At 53.2% G+C, this 22,171-nt stretch overlaps 1 protein-coding gene across 3 annotated transcripts in view; it reads left to right on the top strand.

Moving 5' to 3' along the window:
- Positions 1-16,485, top strand: part of SLC37A1 (solute carrier family 37 member 1) — a 72,748-nt gene extending 56,263 nt beyond the window's left edge. For 2 of the 3 annotated variants that reach the window (XM_052637150.1, XM_052637159.1), the window contains exons 13-20: positions 766-828; positions 1,175-1,260; positions 2,295-2,343; positions 3,525-3,598; positions 5,633-5,711; positions 10,767-10,864; positions 15,062-15,126; positions 15,567-16,485. In XM_052637150.1, the coding sequence (XP_052493110.1) occupies positions 766-828; positions 1,175-1,260; positions 2,295-2,343; positions 3,525-3,598; positions 5,633-5,711; positions 10,767-10,864; positions 15,062-15,126; positions 15,567-15,582 (530 nt within the window). In that variant the 3' untranslated portion in view covers positions 15,583-16,485. The remainder of the gene's footprint in view (positions 1-765; positions 829-1,174; positions 1,261-2,294; positions 2,344-3,524; positions 3,599-5,632; positions 5,712-10,766; positions 10,865-15,061; positions 15,127-15,566) is intronic. The other variant, XM_052637168.1, reaches the window with a different exon arrangement.
- The last annotated feature ends 5,686 nt before the right edge of the window (positions 16,486-22,171 follow it).

Consider the following 22,171-nt stretch of genomic DNA (forward strand, 5'->3'; position numbering starts at 1 on the left):
GCGGGGTGATGCCTAGACAGAGCCAGGTGAAACCTCACCTTTCGGTTAGGAGTGTTCATTTTTCACACTTTCTGTGTGTCTGCCCACAAAGCACACTCCTTTTTTTCCCATATACTCTGATAATTACTATTTTAATGCTAATCTGATCTGCTGCTACTGCTAAGTCGCTTCAGTCCTGTCTGACTCTGTGCGACCCCATAGACGGCAGCCCACCAGGCTCCCCCATCCCTGAGATTCTCCAGGCAAGAACACTGGAGTGGGTTGCCATTTCCTTCTCCAATGCACAAAAGTGAAAAGTGAAAGTGAAGTTGCTCAGTCATGTCCAACTCTGTGCGATACCACGGACGGTAGCCTACCAGGCTCCTCTGTCCATGGGATTTTCCAGTCATGAGTACTGGAGTGGGTTGCCATTGCCTTCTCTGCTAATCTGATCATGGATATCATAATTGCTGTTTGGTTTAAATCATGCTGGTGAAACAAAAGAACATTGTGTGTGGCTTGTACACTGCTGCGGCCTTCTCACAGTGACATTCTGCCATCATTTTTTTTTAACTTTTAATTTTGTATTGGGGTGTAGCCAATGAACAATGTTGTGATAGTTACAGGTGAGCAGCCAAGGGACTCTGCCATACATATATATGTATCCATTCTCCCCCGAAGTCCCCTGCTATCCAGGCTGTCACATGGCATTGAGCAGAGTTTCCTGTACTGTACAATAGGTCCTTCTTGGTTATCACTTTAAACACTCTGCTGTCATCCTAACAGATCACCTTGATGTCAAGAAGGCGGGGGAGCTCTCCACCTTGTTTGACGTGGGCGGGATCTTCGGTGAGTTCGTTTCCTCTTGTCCTACTTTGACAAAAGCGTTCACCACTGAGGTGGTGCATGGACACCCTCCGCCTGGACACTGTTTGACTTGGCTCCCTACTGGGAGGCCCCCAGTGCCTGGCCTCTGATAGCAGGTCACGCCCCATCCTGGGCTCCCTGAGGACCAGGATACCTGGTGGGCGAGAGACTGGTGGTGCTAGGATGCTCACAGGCAAAGGGGCTTTGGGGCCAGCCTGCTCAAGGGGTGGAAAGGACCCAGGGAAGAGGTCCTCCTCTCCTTGCTGCTGTGGCAGTGCGGGCCCTGCCGGGCACGTACACCCCTCAGGATCCTCCGTCTGCCTTGCAGGTGGGATCCTGGCAGGTGTGATCTCTGATCGCCTGGAGAAAAGGGCCTCCACCTGCGGCCTGATGCTGCTGCTCGCGGCCCCAACGGTAGGCCCGGCAGCCCCTCCGCCTCGTCTCGGCCCCCACACCTCCAGAACAGCCCCCCTGTCCTCCCACCCGCACACCTGCAGCTGCCGGCGCAGCTCCTCTCAGGGCTCTGGTTTCTGGGACCTGGTGTCACCTCCGCTCCGCTCAGGGCCCCCCACTCAGGCCTCCCCTCCCCCAGCCCCCTGCTCCCTGCACACTGCGCACCAGCGCGGCTCCTCTCTCCTCCCTGCCTTCACGTGTGCATGTGTGGGCTGTTCTCTTTGGGGTGCCCTTCCCCCCTCTCGCCTCCCCCCCCGCAGGCTCCTGCTCATTTGGAGCACCCCCACTGTGGCTGCCCTACCCGCTTCCCTGGGGAGCACCACCCCTCCCCTCATAACCCAGGTTCCATTGCTTTTCAAGTGTTTAGTGGGCAGGTTACTCTCCCTCTGAGCCCCAGTTTCCTCATCTGAAAAATGAGGATGCCGGCAGCACCACCTCACAGGGTGAAGGCGAGGGTCAAGGGGAACATGGTTATACCATCACTGTTTCCTCAACATCATACGTAGTATTATTGCTCATCAACTTGCACTGACTGCTTTGCCCATCTGCCGCTCCACTGGCCTGAACAAAACCCAGTCTTCAGTTATCCTGGGGCCCTGGACATTGCCCAGCACAAACACTCCGAGAACCTTGATGCACAAGCAATGACGGGGGTCCCCTCACCACCCGGGCCCTGGCATTCAGGGCTGATGGCCCAGGAGGGGACACGGGGCTCAGGGAGAGCTGCGCCAAACCCAGGGTCCTCCCCCAGGAGCTCAGGGTGGGGCGCTCCCAGGTTTCCAGCTCAGCAGACCCTACATGTCTGCGTCCAGCCTGGGGACAGTTTGCAAGCATTTGGACACCTGTCTTTGGACAGCCTGCCAGGGCACCATGGCCTTCCTTCCACTGTCTGGCTGCTGCCCAAGAGTCACTTTTCAGAAATGCACATTCCTGGGAAATCTCTCAGCTGCTCATAGTAAACCTTTGTTCCTCTCCTGTTTTGACACCGTTCACAGCTCTACGCGTTCTCCTCCATCAGCAGAATGGGGCTGGAAGCCACCATAGGTGAGTCCATGAGGTCTTTCTTTCCTTCAGCCATTTTTTGGTCCACACAGCTTTGTGAGATGAACTGAAAAATCAGCAAAGAAGCAAAGATGCGGCTTGCACACTGTGGCTAAAATCATCCTTGTGTTCCTCCTTGGAGGGGGAACTTTCAGAGGGGCCCACGGGGATCCTGTCTGCAGAACTGAGGCCATAGGTTTAAGGGCCAGTGTGGGAGAGTTCAGGCCCCGGGGCTGGCCTGTGAGAAGCCCTGGGCGCCCAGTGCAGGAGCCCCTCAGAGAAGCCACATCCCCTGGAAGGCAGCAGGCGGAGCTGTGGTCCCCAGGTCCTGCACCAGCATCAGAAGCCCGGGGGCGGCCTGCCCTCTGAGCTACTCCGTCAACTGCCACTCTGGGCACAGCCTCTATTTTTAACTTTGCACAAGCAGCTCTATCAAATCAAGGCTCTGATGTTGAGTAAATGCTTCTTTTGGTCTCACAACCCAGCAGAGGGGATTGGTAGGGATCCCATTAAAAGCTACCCAGAGGGCAAATTCCGGATGCAAGGGGCCCATGAAGTGACCCATTAGTCCAGGAGCTTCCACACAGAGCAATGTGACCCAGAGGGTGGTTCGGGAAAGTGAACCCGGGGTCAGGTTAGGAGACTGCATTTTGGGAATGGGCATGGTGGTCCCGCCCATCGGGGACTGGGCTGTGCTGGGGCCCCAGGTCTCCTGGGGGTGGCCATCAGTGGCTGTGGGCAAAGAGAGGAAGTCCTGTCCGCTTCAGATGAGGCTGTGGTGGTGGCTGCATCCGGTGCTCACACACATCACGCCTGTGGTCACGTCTGTGGTCACGTCTGGGCTCGGACGTCCAGGTTCTCACTTCCTCTCAGCGTGGCTTCTGCTCTCCAGGTTCAAGGAAAGAGGGGCCAGGTTCTCTGAACTTGGCTTGAGTCTTTGGGAAAGTGTGATTAGCCCTACAACCATCTCAGGGCAAGTTTAATGGAAGATGTTTATGACGCTTGCTCCAGCTGTGGCCACTCCTGGTGGTGTGGGCATATTTCCAGGACCGGCCCATGTCCAGCTCAGGGCAGGGCCAGCGTGCAATGCCAGGATGATCAACAGGGAGAAGCTTAGATGGCAGAGGCTCCCCCGGGGGCCTGTCCTGCTGGCTGACCCCCCTCTGGGCTTCTGTCTCCTGCAGCCATGCTGCTCCTCAGCGGGGCCCTGGTCAGCGGGCCGTACGCGCTCATCACAACTGCCGTGTCCGCCGACCTGGTGAGTACGTGAAGCTCATCACAGAGCCAGGGCCAGATGCTGGCAGGGCGGCCACCTCTTCCATCACAACTGTTGTGATGGGTGGTCTCTGATAGTGAAATGGTCTGTTTCGATGAACACACTTGTGCAGACGGCCAGTAAGGATGCTAAGAGTCTTCTGAAGCAGATAAGGGGACATGGCTGCCCTGTCCTGTAAACCAGTGGCCCAAGGCCTGATGCCAGTGTCTGGCTTGCTCCTCTGAGCCACTCTGGCAGCCCTGGAAGCCAGAGGCTGTGACCCCTGGAGCCCACCCATAGGGCCTCAGCAGAGTCCAGCCCACCGTGGGTGTCCCACTCTGTGCCCAGCCCTCTGCCAGTCTTGGGGACTGCAGGGACAAGCCAGGCGGGGTCCTGGCCCTGGGAGGACATGCTCCAAGTCAGAGTCCAGTGTGGTAAAGAAATGTTTATTGCACAGGGTGGTGAATTCCATGCAGGCCTGGGGATCCACGGGGGCTCCTGCCCAGTTCTTCCAGGAGGAAGCACTGCTGACAGGTGGCCTTTGACTCCAGGCTCTTTGGACCTGGAGGCGGCAGGGCCGTCTCATCTACCCGACAAGAAAGACGAGACATGTCACACGGGAGCCACGTGTGGACATCGGCAGGATACATGCACTGCGCTGAAGTACAAAGTCCCCTGATAGGAAGTAGTGTCCATAAAGAACTGGGAGAGGAGAGGCAGTGTCCTGTACAGAAGGGCGTAGGCAGGTCCTCTGCCCGGGGCAGGGAGCCCAAGTCCCCTGTCCTCAGGGGCGGGCTGAGCACAGACGACGGCGTGGGGAGGGGGGATCGAGTAACTTCTCAGGGGAGAAAGCCAACAGCACCCACCTCCACCGAGGTCACAGTCAGCACCAGCAGGGAGGCATCAAGCTGATGCATGGATGCAGGGTGAGAGGTGATGCCCACGGTCCTTCACCTCCGTGATCTCCCTCCTAGAACCGACACCCATCCAGTCACGGGAAACAAGGAAAGTCCCAGAAGCAACATCTGCAAAACTGTCACAGCCAAGAGGAGCCCCAGGAGTCACATGGACTAAATGTCCTGGGTGGGCTCCTGGGACACAGATTCAGTTAGACACTAGATAAAAAGCCAGGGGTCTGAAAAAATCATGGATTTTCATGATGAGGCATCAATATTGGGTCATTCATCATGACAAATGTAGCCCAACAGTGCAAGATGTTAACACAGGGCAAAGTGAGTGCAGGGCTTGTAACAGCTGTCCTCTCTGTGTGCATTTTCCATGAATCTAAGATTGTTCTAAATTAAAAGCTTATTGAAAACCACGAGCAGTTCCCCACACGTGGTGTACAGACTTGTGGGAGGAGGCCAGGCTTCTCAGCCGTCTGTCCAGCATGCCTTCCCCACACAAGCTCCCAAGCGCCCTCAATCCTTTCTGCCGGCTCCAGCACTCAGCTTGGGGACAGGACAAGCACCATTCGTCTTTTCATTTTCCATGCTGGATAATACGGTGCCTCAGTGATGGTGCCAAGGAAAGGCTTGTTTATTGGAGAGAATTCTAAGAGTTCTTTTAACTAGAATACATCTGAAAGTGTTAGTCTGTCAGTCGTGTCCAACTCTTTGTGACCCCATTGACTGTAGCCCACCAGGCCCCTCTGTCCACGGGATCCTCCAGGCAAGAATACTGGAGTGGGTTGCCCATCCCTCCTCCATGAACCAGGGATCTTCATGAACCAGGGGTCAAACCCGGGTCTCCTGTATTAGACAGATTCTTTACTGTCTGAGCTACCAGGGAAACCAGAATGCACTTGGACAAGTATTATTATCTCTGATGATTTTTTTACTACTAAAAACATTTGAAGCTTTGCATGCTTTTCCAAGATGAGTCTGGGATGGAGTAGAGCTTCAATCTCCTAATGGAAAGACGCCACGTTTTGCTTTGCACAGTGGTTTGGGTGGATTGTCGTGCAGGAAGTATAGGTTTATTTCTCACTCTGCCATTGCTGGGGCATGCTTCACACTGATGTTCCTTCCTCTCCAGGGGACACACAAAAGCCTGAAGGGAAACTCCCATGCCCTGGCCACCGTGACCGCCATCATCGACGGAACCGGATCTGTAGGTACATGGATGTTTTAGCCCAAGGAGGTTCAATCATGGTCCAGGGGGAAACCATGACATCACATCTAGCTAGCAGATGCTCAGGATTCCAACTGCTTTTGTGTTATCAGGATCAGCTGGCCTTCTTCATTTATTTATTTTTTTAATATTTATTTGTTTGGCTGTGCCAGGTGTTAGTTGTGGCATGCAGGGTCTTTAGTTACAGCATCTGGTTGTGGCATCTAGTTCCCTGACCAGGAATTGAACTTGGGCCCTCTGCATTGGGAGTGTGGAGTTTTAACCACTGGACCACCAGGAAAGTCTCAGTCCTCCTTAAAACGTGAGCAGATCCAAAGCACATGCAAGCCCTGGAAAGTGAGCAGCTGGCCCTGCCAACCGTCTTTGATGGGAGGCTCCCAGAGGAGACGTGGTGTGTGGCTGGCGGGTCAAGGTTTCTTCAATGTGAGAGGATATTGCTCCAGGTTTTCCTCCAAGCCAGCAGTGGGAAAACTGGCCCACAGGCCTCTGGTCTGCTGACTGTTTATCACTGTCATTTCAAGGGAGATAGAACTCTTGCATGAGTGCATGTGGGCTAAGTCACTTCAGTTGTGTCCGACTCTTTGCGACCCTATGGACTATAGCCCGCCAGGCTTCTCTGTCCATGGGGATTCTCCAGGCAAGAATACTGGATTGGGTAGCCTGCCCTCCTCTAGGGGATCTTCTCAACCCAGGATTCGAGCCTGTGTTTCTCTTTTACATCTCCTGCATTGACAAGCAGATTCTTTACCAGTAGCGCCACTTGGGAAGCTCGGATAGAATCTTCAGCTCAGTTCAGTTCAGTCACTCAGTCGTGTCCGACTCTTTGCAACCCCATGAATCACAGCACGCCAGGCCTCGCTATCCATCACCAACTCCTGGAGTTTACTCAGACTCACATCCAACGAGTCGGTGATGCCATCTAGCCATCTCATCCTCTGTCGTCCCCTTCTCCTCCTGCCCCCAATCCCTCCCAACATCAAAGTCTTTTCCAATGAGTCAACTCTTTCCATGAGGTGGCCAAAGTATTGGAGCTTCAGCTTCAGCATCAGTCCCTCCAATGAACACCCAGGACTGATCTCCTTTAGAATGGACTGGATCTCCTTGCAGTCCAAGGGACTCTCAAGAGTCTTCTCCAGCACCACAGTTCAAAAGCATCAATTCTTCGGCACTCAGCTTTCTTCACAGTCCAACTCTCACACCCATACATGACCACTGGAAAAACCATAGCCTTGACTAGACGGACCTTTGTTGGCAAAGTAATGTCTCCGCTTTTTAATATGCTGTCTAGGTTGGTCATAACTTTCCTTCCAAGGAGTAAGCGTCTTTTAATTTCATGGCTGCAATCACCATCTGCAATGATTTTGGAGCCCAAACTTTTTCCCCATCAATTTCCCGTGAAGTGATGGGACCAGATGCTGTGATTTTAGTTTTCTGAATGTTGAGCTTTAAGCCAACTTCAGATAGAATCTTACTGAAAGGTAAATGACAGGTGAGCTGTGGGTCCCAAAGCTCATGAGACGAGTGTCACCAGCCCTGTCAGGGGTCTTGGAGAGAACACAGCAGCGTGTTCTGAGGAAAGAAAGGAGGCAAAACAAGCCCCTGGCCCCTGTGAGCTGGGCGCATGGGACTTGGTGACAGCAAGCCTGTCCTGATCTGAGTCAGGAGGCTGACAGGGATGTCCTTGAACTTTCCTGAGGCTCAGCTGGGGAGCTCACGCTCTGGGGCCACTCCTGCCGAGACCCCGAAGCCACCTGTGCTCTGTAGACCCTGGAACTGGAGGCGGGAGGTGGGCTGGTGTGGCCCTCATGGCTTCTCCGGGAGGTCTCAGGTTGCATCCTGGCATGTTGCTTCCCACCACAGGTGCCTGATGCTAGGGGGGCAGTGAGAGAGAGGGCAGGCCAGGCGGGGCACGCCCTGGGGGCCTGGAACACCTTCTAGCGGTAGACCAAGCGTTTGCTGGATGAAGGTGGCTCTGTGGGCATAGTTCCGCCAAACACTGGCCTCTCCTCGGCCCACCTTGTCTGGGGCCTGCAGACCCCTCCCCACCCAGACTCAGGGCCTCTCTCCTGGCCTACCCTCCTCCGGGGCCCCGTCCACTCTCTGCTCTGTACTGTCCTCTCCATGCTCCTGCTGGGAAGCCCAGGAAAGGAGTTGGTTTTATTTTCTGCTGTGTTCTCAACGCCCCCGGCGGTGCCCAGGATGGAGCGGGTGCTCAGTGAGTGGGCAAGGAGGGCATTGCTGGGTGGCTCTAAGGCAGGAGATCAGAGATAGGACTTGGGGGGGGGGGGGGGCGGTGCAGAGAAGGTCTCCCATCTAGGCTACTGGGTTTGCAAGGGAGGGCTCACGGGACAGGGGCTGGGGCCCCCCTCAGCCCTCACGGCTCATGGGGATAGGGCCCCCCAGCTCCTGCTCCTGCCACATATGACAGTGGTCACCACTCTGGTGTCTGCGGGGAGACCATTCCCTTTGGGCTCCTCTTGCAGCCTTTGGGACAAGTCTGGGGAAAGGGCTGTGGGGGCAGGGTCGCGTCATGTGACGGATGTCCGTAGTCCACCAGCCTGCTATCCCGGCTGTCGCAGAACATGAAAAGCTTCTGCAGCCTGGAAGATGTGAGGTCATCGGGAGACTCCTGGGCCGAGCGCGGTTCTCGGGGGCTGAGCAACCCAGCAGCATCCTCCCACCTCCTGTCTGCAGAGCCCTCTGTCTGAGTCCATCCCTGGCTACCACTGTGACACCCTTTTCTGAAAGCAAACAGAGCTCAGCTGGCAGTGCTGTCTGATTTTAAAGCAGAAGATGAGGGGTTGAAAAAGAGGAAATGATGAAGCAGCTGGAAGGCCACCTATTTCTTGATTTCCTTCCCAAAACAAGAGAGAAGAAGAAGTCCTTGGCCCAGGGTGGAGGCTCAGCATCTATGCCTGAGGGCAGCTCTGAGCCACAGGAGAAACTGTGAACTCCTCCCACCCCCACGGAAGGACGGCAGGGGGTGACTCAGACCTTCTCGACAGACCTTCTCGACCTCTAGGCTTCTCTGTGTTCAGTGCTGACCATCCAGAGTCATCACTCCCACCCATGCGTCAGGATCTGGCTGGACTTGAACTCCCCCGGGCTGTGCCAGCCCCAGTGCATGAGGACCTGGAGGTGGTCGCCATGGAAATGGCGTGCAGGCTTGTCCGCTGCTGCGTGTGTCTCGTTGTTTCTCTGCTTAAGTGCTGCCCAAGGACACCAAAGCCGAGCAAGGCTCAAGTGGGAACACACAGTTTCAGCAAAATTCCGATTCTCAAGGGCATATGCCCCGATATGTTTGTTAAATGTCGTAAATGTTGGTTCCTTTGGAGGCAGAGTTTGACTGATTATAAATGAGCCGAAAGTGCTAGCCTGCCCAGTCATGTCCGACTCTTTGCGGCCCTATGGACTATAGCCACCAGGCTCCTCTGTTCATGGAATTTTCCAGGCAAGAATACTGGAGTGGGTTTCCTGGAACACCTCCTCCAGGAGACATTCCCGGCCCAGGGATCGAACCCGGGTCCACTGTATCACCTGCATCACTGGCGGTCTCTTTACCCGCTGAGCCGTCGGGGAAGCCTAATGAGCGGAACGCCTTCTTGCAGTTCACCGGAGCCGAAGGTTCCAGGGACTCCAGCTGATGTGTGTGATGTGTTCACAGTGCTGAGCGCTGCACCCCAGGGGCTGCAAGCTGGTTGTTTCTATATGTTTGTGCAATTCTTTAGAGCCCTGACGTTCTTTAGGTTCATTTTTGTTTTCTCGAAGTAACACATGATGTCACTTGAGAAGCCAGATAGCCTTAGAAACCATCCTAAGTCTAAACTTAGAAACTCTCTAAGAAAATATCTAAACTTAGGAACTGTACTAAATGCAAAATGATAGTCCCCTGCCCACACCCCCCTCCAGAATTTTCTCCAGAGTCAGTGTCTTCTAGCTCTGACATCACCAGAGGAAAGCCTCTTGTCACCCTTAGCAAGAACTCCACCTCTGACCTCTGGTCTTCCCCCCTCAGAGGTCCCCAGCTCCCTGTATCTCTGCAGCCTCTCTGCATCCCTGCTCCCACCCCTGTGCCCTGGGCACCCAGGACCCACCCAGCCTGGAAACGGATGCCCTTGATCCCTGGGAAACTGGGCTGTGTTTTCTCTTTGATGAGTTTCCTCCACTGTTTGTCTTCCTGGAAAACTTACCGGTCAGTGTTTAGCTTTCTGCAGTCATCCTTCAGTTCTCTCTTCTCTTTGTCTGCCTGTGTCTTTGTTCTTTTCCTCCATCTTCTCAGAGATGCTCTTGGCTTTCCTTTCACACTTCTGCACTCAACTTTTTATTTTCACCATCACGGAGTTCTATTTGTTGGTGTCATTCTGCCCTTTTAATCCCACCTGTTCTTTCTTCTTGGATGCAGTGCTATGATATTGAATCCTGGGCAGTTTCTGGTGCTGGGGGTTTTCAGACATAGAAGCGGAGGTTTCACACATTTCAACTTCATTCTCTGTGGTTCTTGTGGGTGTAACACGCTTTCCTAGGAATGTTTTTCTCCCTGGTTTATTTCCTCCAGGTTCCCCTTGAACCAGATTGTTTTCTTTCAGGTCGAGGCTTTCCTCTGATACGAGTGAACCTTGACTGTCCCCTCTTAAACATGTTGATGTTTAAGACAGAGCTTAATCACTCATTAAAAGGCTTTTCTGCACAGCAGGCATGGGGGAGTGTATAAACTGTTGGTCTATGGGGTCTGAGTGGGGTCTGGAGGAGGAGACCCCCAGTACCCATGGGGGTGTGCCCCAGCATTCCTGCTGTTGTGAGGGAGGGGGCGGTGTGAAGGATCTTAGTTCTCCAACCAGGGATGGAACCTGTGCCCCTGCAATGGAAGCACAGAGTCTTAACCAGTGGACCACAGGGAAGTCCCCTTAACGTGTGTGTGTGTGTTTTAATTATGAATAAGGTGTTGAGGACTCCCTTATGTTTACTGGACCTGGGTATTTGGGTGGTTGCGGTCCAGGGTCCTCTGCATATACCATGTATGTCCATTTCCTCATTCCAGGAGCAGCACTGGGCCCGCTGCTGGCAGGGCTCATCTCCCCATCAGGATGGAACAACGTGTTCTACATGCTCATGTTCGCAGACGCCTGTGCCTTACTGGTGAGTCGCCTCGCCTTTCCTCCAAGGCTTTCACAAGTGTCTCTGTGGTTGTTATGGTCGAACACTGGGGACGCTTTTTCCTGCGGACTCCCGCCGCTCCCAGGGAACTCTGGGCCGGTGATGGATCCCTCAGGCTCCTGGGCCAGGGCTCTTTCTCCCTCTGGCTTTGATGTGTCCGGAGCAGTAGCAGGTAGTTTCCAGCAGGATGGGCGAGAGGTCACAAGCAGGGGCTCCCTGGCCTCGGATCCTGAGCCCGTCAGCTGTGAGTGGCTGGGATCGTGTATGACTTGGGTGGTTCCTGAGCCCCTCTGCTCCAAAGCGTCCACCTGTGAAGTGGGCAGCATGGGGACACCAGGAACAGGGTTACTGTGTTGTTGTGGGGATTAAAGGGGACGGTGCGCCGAGTCCCACCCTGTGCCCTGACCTTTCCCCCACGCAGTTCCTCAGTTATTGATTCCCACCCCCCCCCCCCCACCGCCCAGATCATTTCTGCCAGGTAGCAGTGAAACTTTCATAATTATGGCTATTTAAAGACAGAATATTCTTCTATTTCAGAAATAACGTGTATATATCCATTAAACTTCCTTTTACTGCACAATAATACTCGCAAGAAAGGAAGGGACATCCCCAGGACCCAGCGATGTAGAGGCTACATGAAATTTGTACCCAAACTGATGCTGGGCGGTTATACCTCCCCCACCACTGTCCCCAGCCCCAGGTGCAGGGCCAGCCCGGGACAGGGAGCTGGAAGTGCAGACTCCCTCCTCAAGCCCGGGCCCTCAGGGAGCTCTGGGTGCAGTGAAAGCATAAACACGCACACTGGTGCAGGAGAGAACCAGGATCTGCGGCCTCGTAGCCTGCCCACCAAACTGGGCAGAAATCTTCCTGGAGGCTGAAAGTTAACCTTTAGTTGAAGGCTACAGTAACCTTCAACTTTTTAACTTATATTGTGTAAATATTACACAATAAGTGAAGTCGCTCAGTCCTGTCCAACTCTTTGCAACCCCATGGACTGTAGCCTATCAGGCTCCTCCATCCATGGGATTTTCCAGGCAAGGGTGCTGGAGTGTGTTGCCATTTCCTTCTCCAGGGGATCTTCCCAATCCAGGAATTGAACCCAGGTCTCCCACATTGCAGGCAGACGCTTTACTGTCTGAGCCACCAGGGAAGCCCAGTATTACACAACGAGAATGTAATATTACAAAAAATGAGTAAAAAATGAGTATTAAAATACTCAAAAAGTGAATATTACAAAAAGTGAGTAAAACTGGTCCCAAATCAACTGAAAGGGACAAACCTCACCCCAGTGGCATGGAGTCCCACAGCTGTCACCCCACTGCAGACATGCTCATACCCCAAATCAGGAAACAGTAGGAAATGGTCTGCTGTGATGGGGTGACAGGCACAACAGACAGACCTCCCCCAAAAAAAACACAGGTAGAAGGGTTACCAGACAAACTAAAAATAAACATATTTAGCATTTCCCTGGTGGCTCAGTTGGCAAAGAATCTGCCTGCAATGCAGGAGACCTAGGTTCAACCCACTCTGGTATTCTTGCCTGGGAAATCCCATGGATAGAGAAGCCTGGTGGGTTACAGGCCATGGGGTCGCAAAGAGTCGGACACGACTTAGCGACTAAGTCACCAAGATTATCATACTAAGTGAAGGAAAGAGAAAGAGAAAGACAGATACCATATGATGTCACATATATGTGGAATCTAAAATGCAACACAAATGACCTATCTCTGAAACAGAAACAGACTACAGACATGTGTTTGCCCGGGAGGAGTGGTGGGATTCAAGGATGGGGAGTTTGGGATTAGCAGAGGCAACCTATTATGTAGAAGACAGATAAACAACAAGGTCCTACCGTATAGTACAGGGAACTGTATTCAGTCTTCTGGGATAAACCATAATGGAGAAGAATATAAAAAAAGAATATATGTGTATAAACAGTACTGCACATCAGAGACCAGCACAACATTGTAAATCAGCTGTATACGCACGTGCTCAGTCGCGTCAGTCGTGTCCGACTTTAGCCCTCCAGGCTCCTCTGTCCACGGGATGGTCCAGGCAAGAATACTGGAGTGAGTTGCCATGCCCTCCTCCTGGGGATCTTCCCAACCCAGGGATCATACCTCAATTTTTAAAAGATGAAAAAAAAAAAAAAAACAAGAAAACATTACTAAAGATGGCAAAGAAGAAACCAAATTCACGAGAAAAGAACAAGGGCTAAAAAAAACAGAGCTGGTGAGATGCAGGTGTAAGGAGATCATCCAGAATGCAGCCCAGAAAGAGATGGAAAATATTGGAGAGCAGAGACTGGGGGCCCTGTGCTGCCCAGGAGGAGCTCTAAAGGAAGAGACTGCAGAGACCAGAACTCTCTGAAAAGAGCCAAGAACAGAAGCAGCAGCCCCTGCGACGAAGTGCAGACATGGGGTGAATGCAAGGGGCGTTGGGGGAGGATCCAAGCGGAAGTGCAGGCTGGCTGATGCACCCCTACCTGCAGATGGAAGACAGGCGTGGAAATTCGGACCCCAGTTTACAAGGGACAGACCTGAAAAGTCAAAACACAGAGAGGACGAAAGGGAGGACTCACACACACGAAAGGCAAATAATAACTTTGAGGCTGCGGGACCAGCCAGGTTAGATGAGAAACTAAAGCCAAGTCACTGCAGGAGAGAAAGAGGGCTTCAGCAGGCGGCTGGGCAGCTCACTGAGGACAAGTCTTCAGCCTTAAAGACCAGATGCACCTCCTCTCTTTGCGGGTCCACAGGCCAGTTTCCCCTCCTTGCAGGTCTGAGGCTGGGCCGCAGTGTCATCCTGGGGCCCTGAGGACTGTCCAGCTGCACTCACACCTGGGGGCTGTGCTCCCCAAGCCTCGGGCCTGCTCCTCACTCTCCAACTTTGGTCCCATGGGGCTGAGGCCACCCAGGTGGGCTCTGGGCCTGGCAGGTCCACTCACTGCGGGCATTGCACACAGAGGCCACTTTTGTCCCGAGAAGCTGGTGTTTGCCCTTCAGAATTGTCGCTGTGGCTCACAGGGCACCCCGCCCCAGAGAAAACACTCAAGGGTCCTTCCTCATCTCCTTCCTCTTAAGGATTTGGTTTCTGTGGTCATGGGCCCTCCCTGATACAGTTTTGCACATATTGGACATGGAATTCGTATTGAGGAGACTCCAGCTCAAACTCAGCAAGGCAATGCTAGACCGTGGGGTCTAGAGGTTCAAGTTCACAGGATCGGTGTCTTTAGCCGGAGTGTGACGTAGCCACCCACCCTGCTCTGAGCATCTGTCAAATCCCCACCCTCTGGCTCAGCCACCGAGATCCCAGGAGCCCCGCGTGTAGGTTGGTCCTCGAGGAGAGACACCTGTTGTCTTCAACCTGCACGGCCACCATACGAGGCATGACTTAAGCTCCTTCCTGAATCTTCTGCGTCCAAGAAAACAAGCATTTCTGCTCCCAGAGTCTGCCAGTAGACTTGGTACTTGGCAGCTCGCGTTTTATTGAAGGAGCCCCTCGAAAGCGCCTCCAGCATCCCCAACTGCTGGGGCCTCCTGGGCCCAGAGCACCTGTGGCTTCCCTAGAGGAGGGGCCACAAGAGCCAGGACTTCCTCAGGAGCCCCTCTCGCAGCCCTGAGCAACTCACATCGTGGGGGTTCCTCCCGGGGGGTGGGGGTTCCTCCCGGGGGGTGGGGGTTCCTCCCGGGGGGTGGGGGTGCGCAGCGCTTAGGAAAGACTAGCTCCCTTTTTTCCCTTGGATATTTTATGACTAATCTAGTTTCGTTAAAACAGATGTCCTTCTGGCTGAAATCTGGCCTAAGGGCCTTATTCCCAGGAGCACGGCCTCCACTGTGAGGCACGGGACTATGTGACCAGCAGCCCAGCAGCCCAGCAGCCCAGCAGCCCTGCCCTGAGACCAGGCCTGCAGGCAGTTGTGCCTGAGGTGGGGGTCGGGGGTGCCCGCTGCTCTGCTTTAGAATTTTACATTCAGAGGCACGAGGCAGCCCCCCGCCCTCATCTTGTGACACGGGGAATCACAGAATGACGAACTGAAACTCGAATGCCGAGCTTGTTGGGCAGGGGAACTGGCAGAGTGGGGAATGGCTGTGCCAGCCCCTCCCCAGTGACAGCAGGACACCCGCCCAGGGTCTCCCAGCAATAATGTGGTCTTCTCTTTGCTCTGGGCACTTGCAGTTTCTGATTCGCCTCATACACAAGGAGCTGAGCTGCCCAGGGTCGGCGACAGGAAACCAGGTTCCGTAAGTGTCTCCCCCCTTGCCCCACCCATGCCCATCACTTACTGTCCACTGCCACCCCGGCTTCTCCTGAGAGGCCACACCTCACCCGTGGTCCCTGGCACTCTACACCACACTCACTCTCATTTCTCCTTTCCTAATGAATACCTGGTGGGGATGCGATCCAGGTAAATCTTTTCTCAAAATAGAGTGAAAAAATGTATGGGGAGTTGATTCAGTTCTTCTCTTTGGGCTGCAGCTTTGGGACAAACAGCAGCTCCCGGGCTCTGTGTGGCTCTGCCCCCTTCCTATGTCCTGTCCCCTCCCCGCTCCCCAAGGCCAGGGGAAAGGCCTCAGGACTCCCCGGCAGAGGGGGAGAAGCGGGCACCTGGGCTCTGCTCTTTGGCTGTGAATTGAGTGCCGCGGGCCAGGTGACCAGCGGCTTTTTCTTCCTCCTCTTCCAGGTTTAAGGAGCACTGAGCCCTGGAGTCCCATGAAGGAGGGCTGGGCCCATCCTTCACAAACTGTTTTTCAAGAAAAAGTTCAAATAAAGGATCCTGTGTTGAAAAGAATGATTTTACCCTTGCCTTTTGCACATTCACCTGGAAAAGACACACAAGCCACCTTGAGAATTCCTGGTACCTTGTCAGCCAGGCCGTGGGGCTCGGGCCACGGGAGGGGAGCCCATGGGCAGTGCTGGCTGCCACCCACTGAGCCCCTCAAGCAGACACCTCCCGGGTGCTGGGCAGCCGCTCCACATCCAGAATGATGGTGGCCAGGACTGGTGTGGCACCCAGGCCAGCCCTGGTCTCTCTCAGGTATTACAGCACTGATGTCGGAGCAGGTGGAGCTCTGATGACAGGAACGCACCGGGGAACACTAAGGACGCTGCAGGTGGTGGGAGAGGCCTCTGCAAGGACAGAGCTGACACCTGCGTTCACAGCAGCGCAGAGCTCAGACCAAGAATGTCCCCAGCGCTTCTTCCTGCTCTTCGCCCACCCGAAAACGGTCCAGGGTGGACTGTGGTGAAACCATCAGAGCCTTCGGACAGGCTGGAGGGCCACCACGGAACCCCGGAGGTTCCTGTCACTGGAACCCCAAGGGCCATGACGTCACTGGCCCCATGAGTGATTGCCAGGAGGACAGTGAGGCCAGGCCTGGGGCTGGGATTGGCTAATCCCTCCGCCCAGCCCTCTGTGCACCCCCAACACTGCAGACCTGGGCCTGTCCTCGGAGACTCAGCACTGGAGCGGATTTATTTATTGAAATGTGTGAGGTGTTATAGAAGCTTAGGAGACGCAAGTGGCGCCTTGTTATTTATTAAGACAATCTCTGGTTGTTCTCTGGCCACTTGTTTCCTCAGTTGTTGCCCTTTGAAATAAAATGTTTAAAAAAAAAAAAAACTCAGGCAGAATGTTGGTTATTTCTGCTCACATCACCATCATATTCAAAACAGAAAACTTCCTGGGAGAGCGCGTGCCCTTGGTTTTCTCAGGGTTGGCTTCAGTCTGTGGTTTTGCAGCTGGAAGCGGAGACTGAGAAGGGGTCACCCCGAGGCAGGCTGGGACCTGGGACCCTTTGCTGCAGAGCTTGCACCTGGGCGAGCCTCTTCTCCGGCAACAACACAGAGAAACTGCAAGGGACTAAAAGTAACTGTGTGCGTGACAGCTGGGGCCAAAAAACCCAGCTGCCACTTCTGAAGAGCAGGGAGCAAAAGGAGGATTGAGCATCCCCCCTCCCCGCCCCGCACTCAACACCACCTAAGGGGTGAGCAAGCCACCTAAGCCACCCCTCCAGCCTGAGCCCTGGACACACCCCTCCCCCCTCCCCTCCCCCCAAATAAGAAAGCAGCAAGCAAGCAGGTAACATTACTGTTCTCACTTCCCACTGCTGAAGCAGGGGCTCCAAGAAAGCCTTGCCTGAGTTTCTTGTCTGGCCTCTAGTCAATTTGTATTGATCATGGGAGGCCAAGAACCCTGGTCAGTATCAACCTTGCTCAGGGTCAGCCCCCAGTCTACACATGGACCCACTCTCCAGGAAAGGGCAGGCAAGGTGAGGGCTCTTCTGAATGCAGAGGTTTGCTATTTTATTATCAATATTTATTATTATTGTTTTATTATCAAAACCTCACAAGAAGGTTTGCTATTTTATTAACAAAATTTACACACTTGGAAAGTTTCCTTCTAGGAAAGATAAAATTCCCATTTGTTAAAATGTTAGAAGACTCTTGAGAGTCCCTTGGGCTGTAAGGTGATCAAACCAGTCAATCCTAAAGGAAATCAGTCCTGAGTGTTCACTGGAAGGACTGATGCTGAAGCTGAAACTCCAATACTTTGGCCACCTAATGCAAACAGCTGATTCATTGGGAAAGACAATGCTGCTGAGAAAGACTGAAGGCAGGAGCAGAAGGGGATGACAGAGGATGAGACGGTTGGATGGCCTCACAGACGCAATGGATATGAATTTGAGGCAACTCCGGGAGACTGAAGGATGGGTAGCCTGGTATGCTGCAGTCCGTGGCATGGTAAAGAGTCGGACACAACTGGGCGACTGAACAGCAACAAAAAGTGGATTCCATACAGTTCTGTGCACAGTTCACTCCACACATCCTTCTCTCCTCCGCTCTTCCCATCCCGTCTCCTCCTCTGCCTCTGGCCCGCAAGCCCAGGGCATAGCCTTCTTGTCCTCCCTCCCTGGCCTGGGCTATAAACACCCTCCCCTCCTGACTGGTCTCCAGGAATCGCAGCTGCCTGAGTTTTCTGCGCCCTGCAGACTGCAGGCCCCCTTGCTGCCACACAGCCCCTGTCCTTCTTTAGACACTAAATTGCATAAACAAGGGCGGGATGAGACTGATATAATCATGCCGTTAAGTGATGCCCAGGGAATTCTCTTCTAATAAAATCTGGAACCCACTGCCCTCACCTCAGAGCACAGTTCTCTCTGGGGCCTGAGCTGGTCAGACAGCCAGATGAGGTCTCGAGTTGACCCAATTCATTTCTGCACCTTCCCCGAAAAATAGCCATCCTCTGCTACGGTTCAGCAACAGGAAGTTTTGAGGACTCGGTCACTGTTTTTCCAACTCGGGAGACTAAGGTGTTAGAAGAAAATCTTCCATGACCCACGAAGGAAGGAGGGCGGCCTCCTGAGCCTGCCGGGGGACAGAAGACAGTGCCCTTGACGGCCCCTTTATAGAAGGACATGTACACACACTATTTCTTAAAGCAGTTTAGCTGAGCCATCCTCTACCTGTGAATGGAACAGTTCGTCCTGACCTTTAAGGAAAAAAGTATATGATTTCAATAAGAAAATGCATCATCATTTCACCTGGAGCAGTAGCTGAAATAGTATCCTTCTGCAAACAGCCTGCCCCAGGTGCCTGCCTGCTTGCATTCATATGGAAATAAGACTGCCTTTCATGAATATCTATGTCAGTGAGATTTTCCTATTCAAATCCACAAAAAATACCCCATATTGAAATGCAAGCTTGTGAGAGGGGCAGGGAAGGAGCCAGAGAAGGCAAGGCTACAGTCCTTCAATCACAAAGGAGAGAAAGACTGCTCTCAGAAATTCGCCATAATAAATAGCCCCCCAGATCATAAAACCAGAATCCCCTCCAATTGCCAGCTTATAAAATCTAGTAGAAATAAATTACCAGGAAAAAAATGAGCTAGGAAAAAAATATAAGTCATAACTTTTTATCGTTAGATTCAGTACACATAAAACCACTCTGCCAAATTGCTGTGGAAGTTTGTGAATGCTTTACTCCTGTCTCTGTTTAGCTTTTTTTTTTTTAATTTCATTGGTGTATAGTTGATTTTAATGTGTTAGTTTCAGGTGTCCAGTAAAGTGATCCAGTTATACATATATTCTGTCTTATTCAGATTATTTTCCCATATAGGTCATTACAGAATACTGAGTAGAGTTCCCTGTGCTATACAATAGGTTCCTGTTGATTATTTTTTAAAAGACTTTTTCTATGTAGATCATTTTTAAAGTCTTTGTTGAAGTTTTTACAATATAGTTTCTGTTTTATGTTTTGTTTTTTTGGTCATGAGGCATATGGGATCTTAGCTGCAGGGACTGAACCCACACCCCCCGCATAACCACCAGACCACGAGGGAAGCTTCCAATCACTTTAAATTTGGTGGAGTCGGACACGACTGAAGTGACTTAGCAGCAGCAGCAGTGTGTGCAGGCTTCCCCGATGGCCCAGCAGTAAAGAATCCACCTGCCAATGCAGGAGACGCAAGTTCAATCCCTGGGTCAGAAAGATCCCCTGGAGGAGGGCGTGGGAACCCACTCCAGTATTCTTGCCTGGAGAATCCCATGGACAGAGGAGCCTGGCGGGCTACAGTCCATGGGGTTGCAAAGAGCTGGACACAATTGAGCACGCATGCCACAACTCAGTGTGTGTATGTTAATCCTAAACTCCTAATTTATCCCTCTCTTCATCACATGTTTCCCCTTTGGTAACCATAAGTTTGTTTTTGAAGTCTGGGCTTCTCTTATCCTGAACTGTAACCAGTGGCCCACCAGCCACACCTCGGATAGGAGATGAACTTGCCGGTGAGGGTTCTGCGGCGTGGTATGGCTTCGCCCCAGGGGTGGGGTGGCAGGGTGGAGGGCTTGCCGTCTGGCCGTGGTCGTGCCAGAGCTGCTGTGAGTGGCTCACACAGGGTGCAACGTGAAGTGTCCCCACGGAGCCTCAGCAGCCTGGCTTCCAGGGCACCCCAGCACTCTGGGAAGTGCCAACAATGCCTCTGTGGACTGGCCCGGCAGCAGGCTTCCGTTTCTTCAAACCAGAGCCCTTGTTCAAAGTCAGAAACAAGTGCTGTTCAAGGTACTAGAATCTTCCCGGGGAAGGGGCAGTGGGAGGCAGGGTCATGGGGCAGCCAAGGGTCCGGCCCCCAGCCCCACATCACTGTCACAACCAGCTTTGCTATAAACCATGAACCCCAAAAGAACACCCTCCAGGACTCCACACAACACGCACGGAGCCATCAACCCAAGGGCATGGCCCGACGACTACAGTGATCACATCCCATGAAGCCACTCCTTACCCCGGGCTAAGACAGGGCCTTCAGGCCTGAGGGAGGGCTGGCTGTTCCTAAGGACCGGGATCAGAGTCGGCTGAGGGGGCTGGCATGTCCCTGCAACCCCGAGCTGCCCTGCACGTCAGTCATGCAGCCCCTTCAGGCGTCCTCCTCCAGGGTGTCTGAGATGTCCCTACCGCCAGGATGCAGGTTTGGGCTCATGCTCCACGAGCCGGGAAGGTCTGGCTCGCCAACTCCAGTCAGGCAGTCCCTTTTAAGCTGCCCTTTCACGGGTCGCCTGGTGTCGCTGCCCCTGAAGGCGCAGACCTTCTGATGTTCTTCTAAAGAAGCGTGGGTAAATGTGTATCCCCAGCCTGTCTCCAGCCCGCCACACCCGAGGGTGCTGACTGACTGGGGTGCTTTACCGAGGTCCTGGCAGCGAGGCCCCAGGGCAGTGGCACCTTCACGGGGAGCGAGTTCCCCACCGAAAAGAGCCTGACTCCCCACCCCAGGTACAGCTCAGGAGCTGGCGCCCTGCACCCACACAAAGCCCAACCCTGAAACTGGTGAGTCGCCGGCCCAACTAAGATGCTCCCATGACAGGACAGGAGCATCACCTCCAAACTCACTGGGAGGACCTCAGCTGAGGACCTGGTGATGTCTTGACAGAGTGTTGGGTCCCTGCTAAGCCATCGCAGGTGGGACCCTGCGGGGAGAGCAGGGCGAGTCCCGCAGCTTGGAAAGTAGAAGGGCAGGCTGCGAGGGATTTGCCAGTGTTTACAGGTTCAGACTCCTCTCCTGTCCAGAGGTCTCAGAACCTGTGTCCTAAACATTGTTTCCTTGCCTCTTCCCATCAGCTTTACCTACTGCTATTTATTTCCCAATAGCACCAAATGGCTCACGTCTGGCCAGGACACATTGCACGTATGTGAAAGTGTTCACAGATCTACCAGCGTTTAAAATAGATCAATTTAGGTTATTTTTACTGCTTTGAGTCAATCTAAACTTACAACCTAAAGCAGATAACTCTGGCCAAAAGATGTCTCTTGCCTCGAAGTTGATGTGACTGGGGTCCCCATGTGGGTTGCATTTGGCTAGGAAACCTGTAGGAGAAGCAGGCAGCTTGCTCCAGAAGGCAAGCACTACAGCGGTCACTCCACACCTGCGCCAGACCCCAAAGGCCGAGAGCAGCTCTGCCTTGCCTCCACCCCAGTACCCAGAACCAGCCCAGCCCGGGGGGGAGCCCCTCACCCCTTCAAGTACAACCAATCAATGATTGTCACTCCACAGTCATGTAGCCGGTATCCAGGGCAGAAGGTAGAATGTCACCCCACCCCGGAAAGAGCCTGGGGCCTCCCTGCCCTCAAAAGCCAGCGCTGTTCTGGCCTCCCTGGTTTTCCTGTACGGCAGTGAGCGAGGGTGAGTGTCCTGTCGTGTGCCAGTGCCTCTGGGCTCTTGTACAAGCCTCTTAGGAACTGCTGTCCATTGTCTCGTTGGAATGCTGGCCTTTTCTTTCTGATTTGCAGAGGACTTCTGCAGTGGGTTCATGTCTCTGGTGGCTGGTTTTCCATTGGCTGGTTGCCAGTGCCCACTTATTTATCAGTCACTGACTCAGGTGCTGCCAGGGGCCTTGACGGACGTGGTTTGTTGTTGTTGTTATTCAGTAGTCAAGTCATGTCCGACTCTTTGCAGCCTTATGAGCTGCAGCACGCCAGGCCTCCCTGTCCTTCAACCATCTCCCAGAGTTTGCTCAAACGCATGTCCATTGAGTCTGTGATGCCATCCTTATATATATATATATATATATATATATATATATATATATATACACACACACACACACACACACACACACACATACATGTGTGCATGCTAAGTCACTTCAGTCGTGTCCAACTCTTTACAGCTCTATGGACTGTAGCCTGCCAGGCTCCTCTGTCCATGGGATTCTCCAGGCAAGAATACTGGAGTGGGTTGCCATGCTCTCCTCCAAGGGCTCTTCCTGATCCAAGGATCAAACCCACATCTCCTGTGTC

Source organism: Budorcas taxicolor, chromosome 1 (genome assembly GCF_023091745.1).
Source record: "Budorcas taxicolor isolate Tak-1 chromosome 1, Takin1.1, whole genome shotgun sequence".
Classification (NCBI taxonomy): domain Eukaryota; kingdom Metazoa; phylum Chordata; class Mammalia; order Artiodactyla; family Bovidae; genus Budorcas; species Budorcas taxicolor.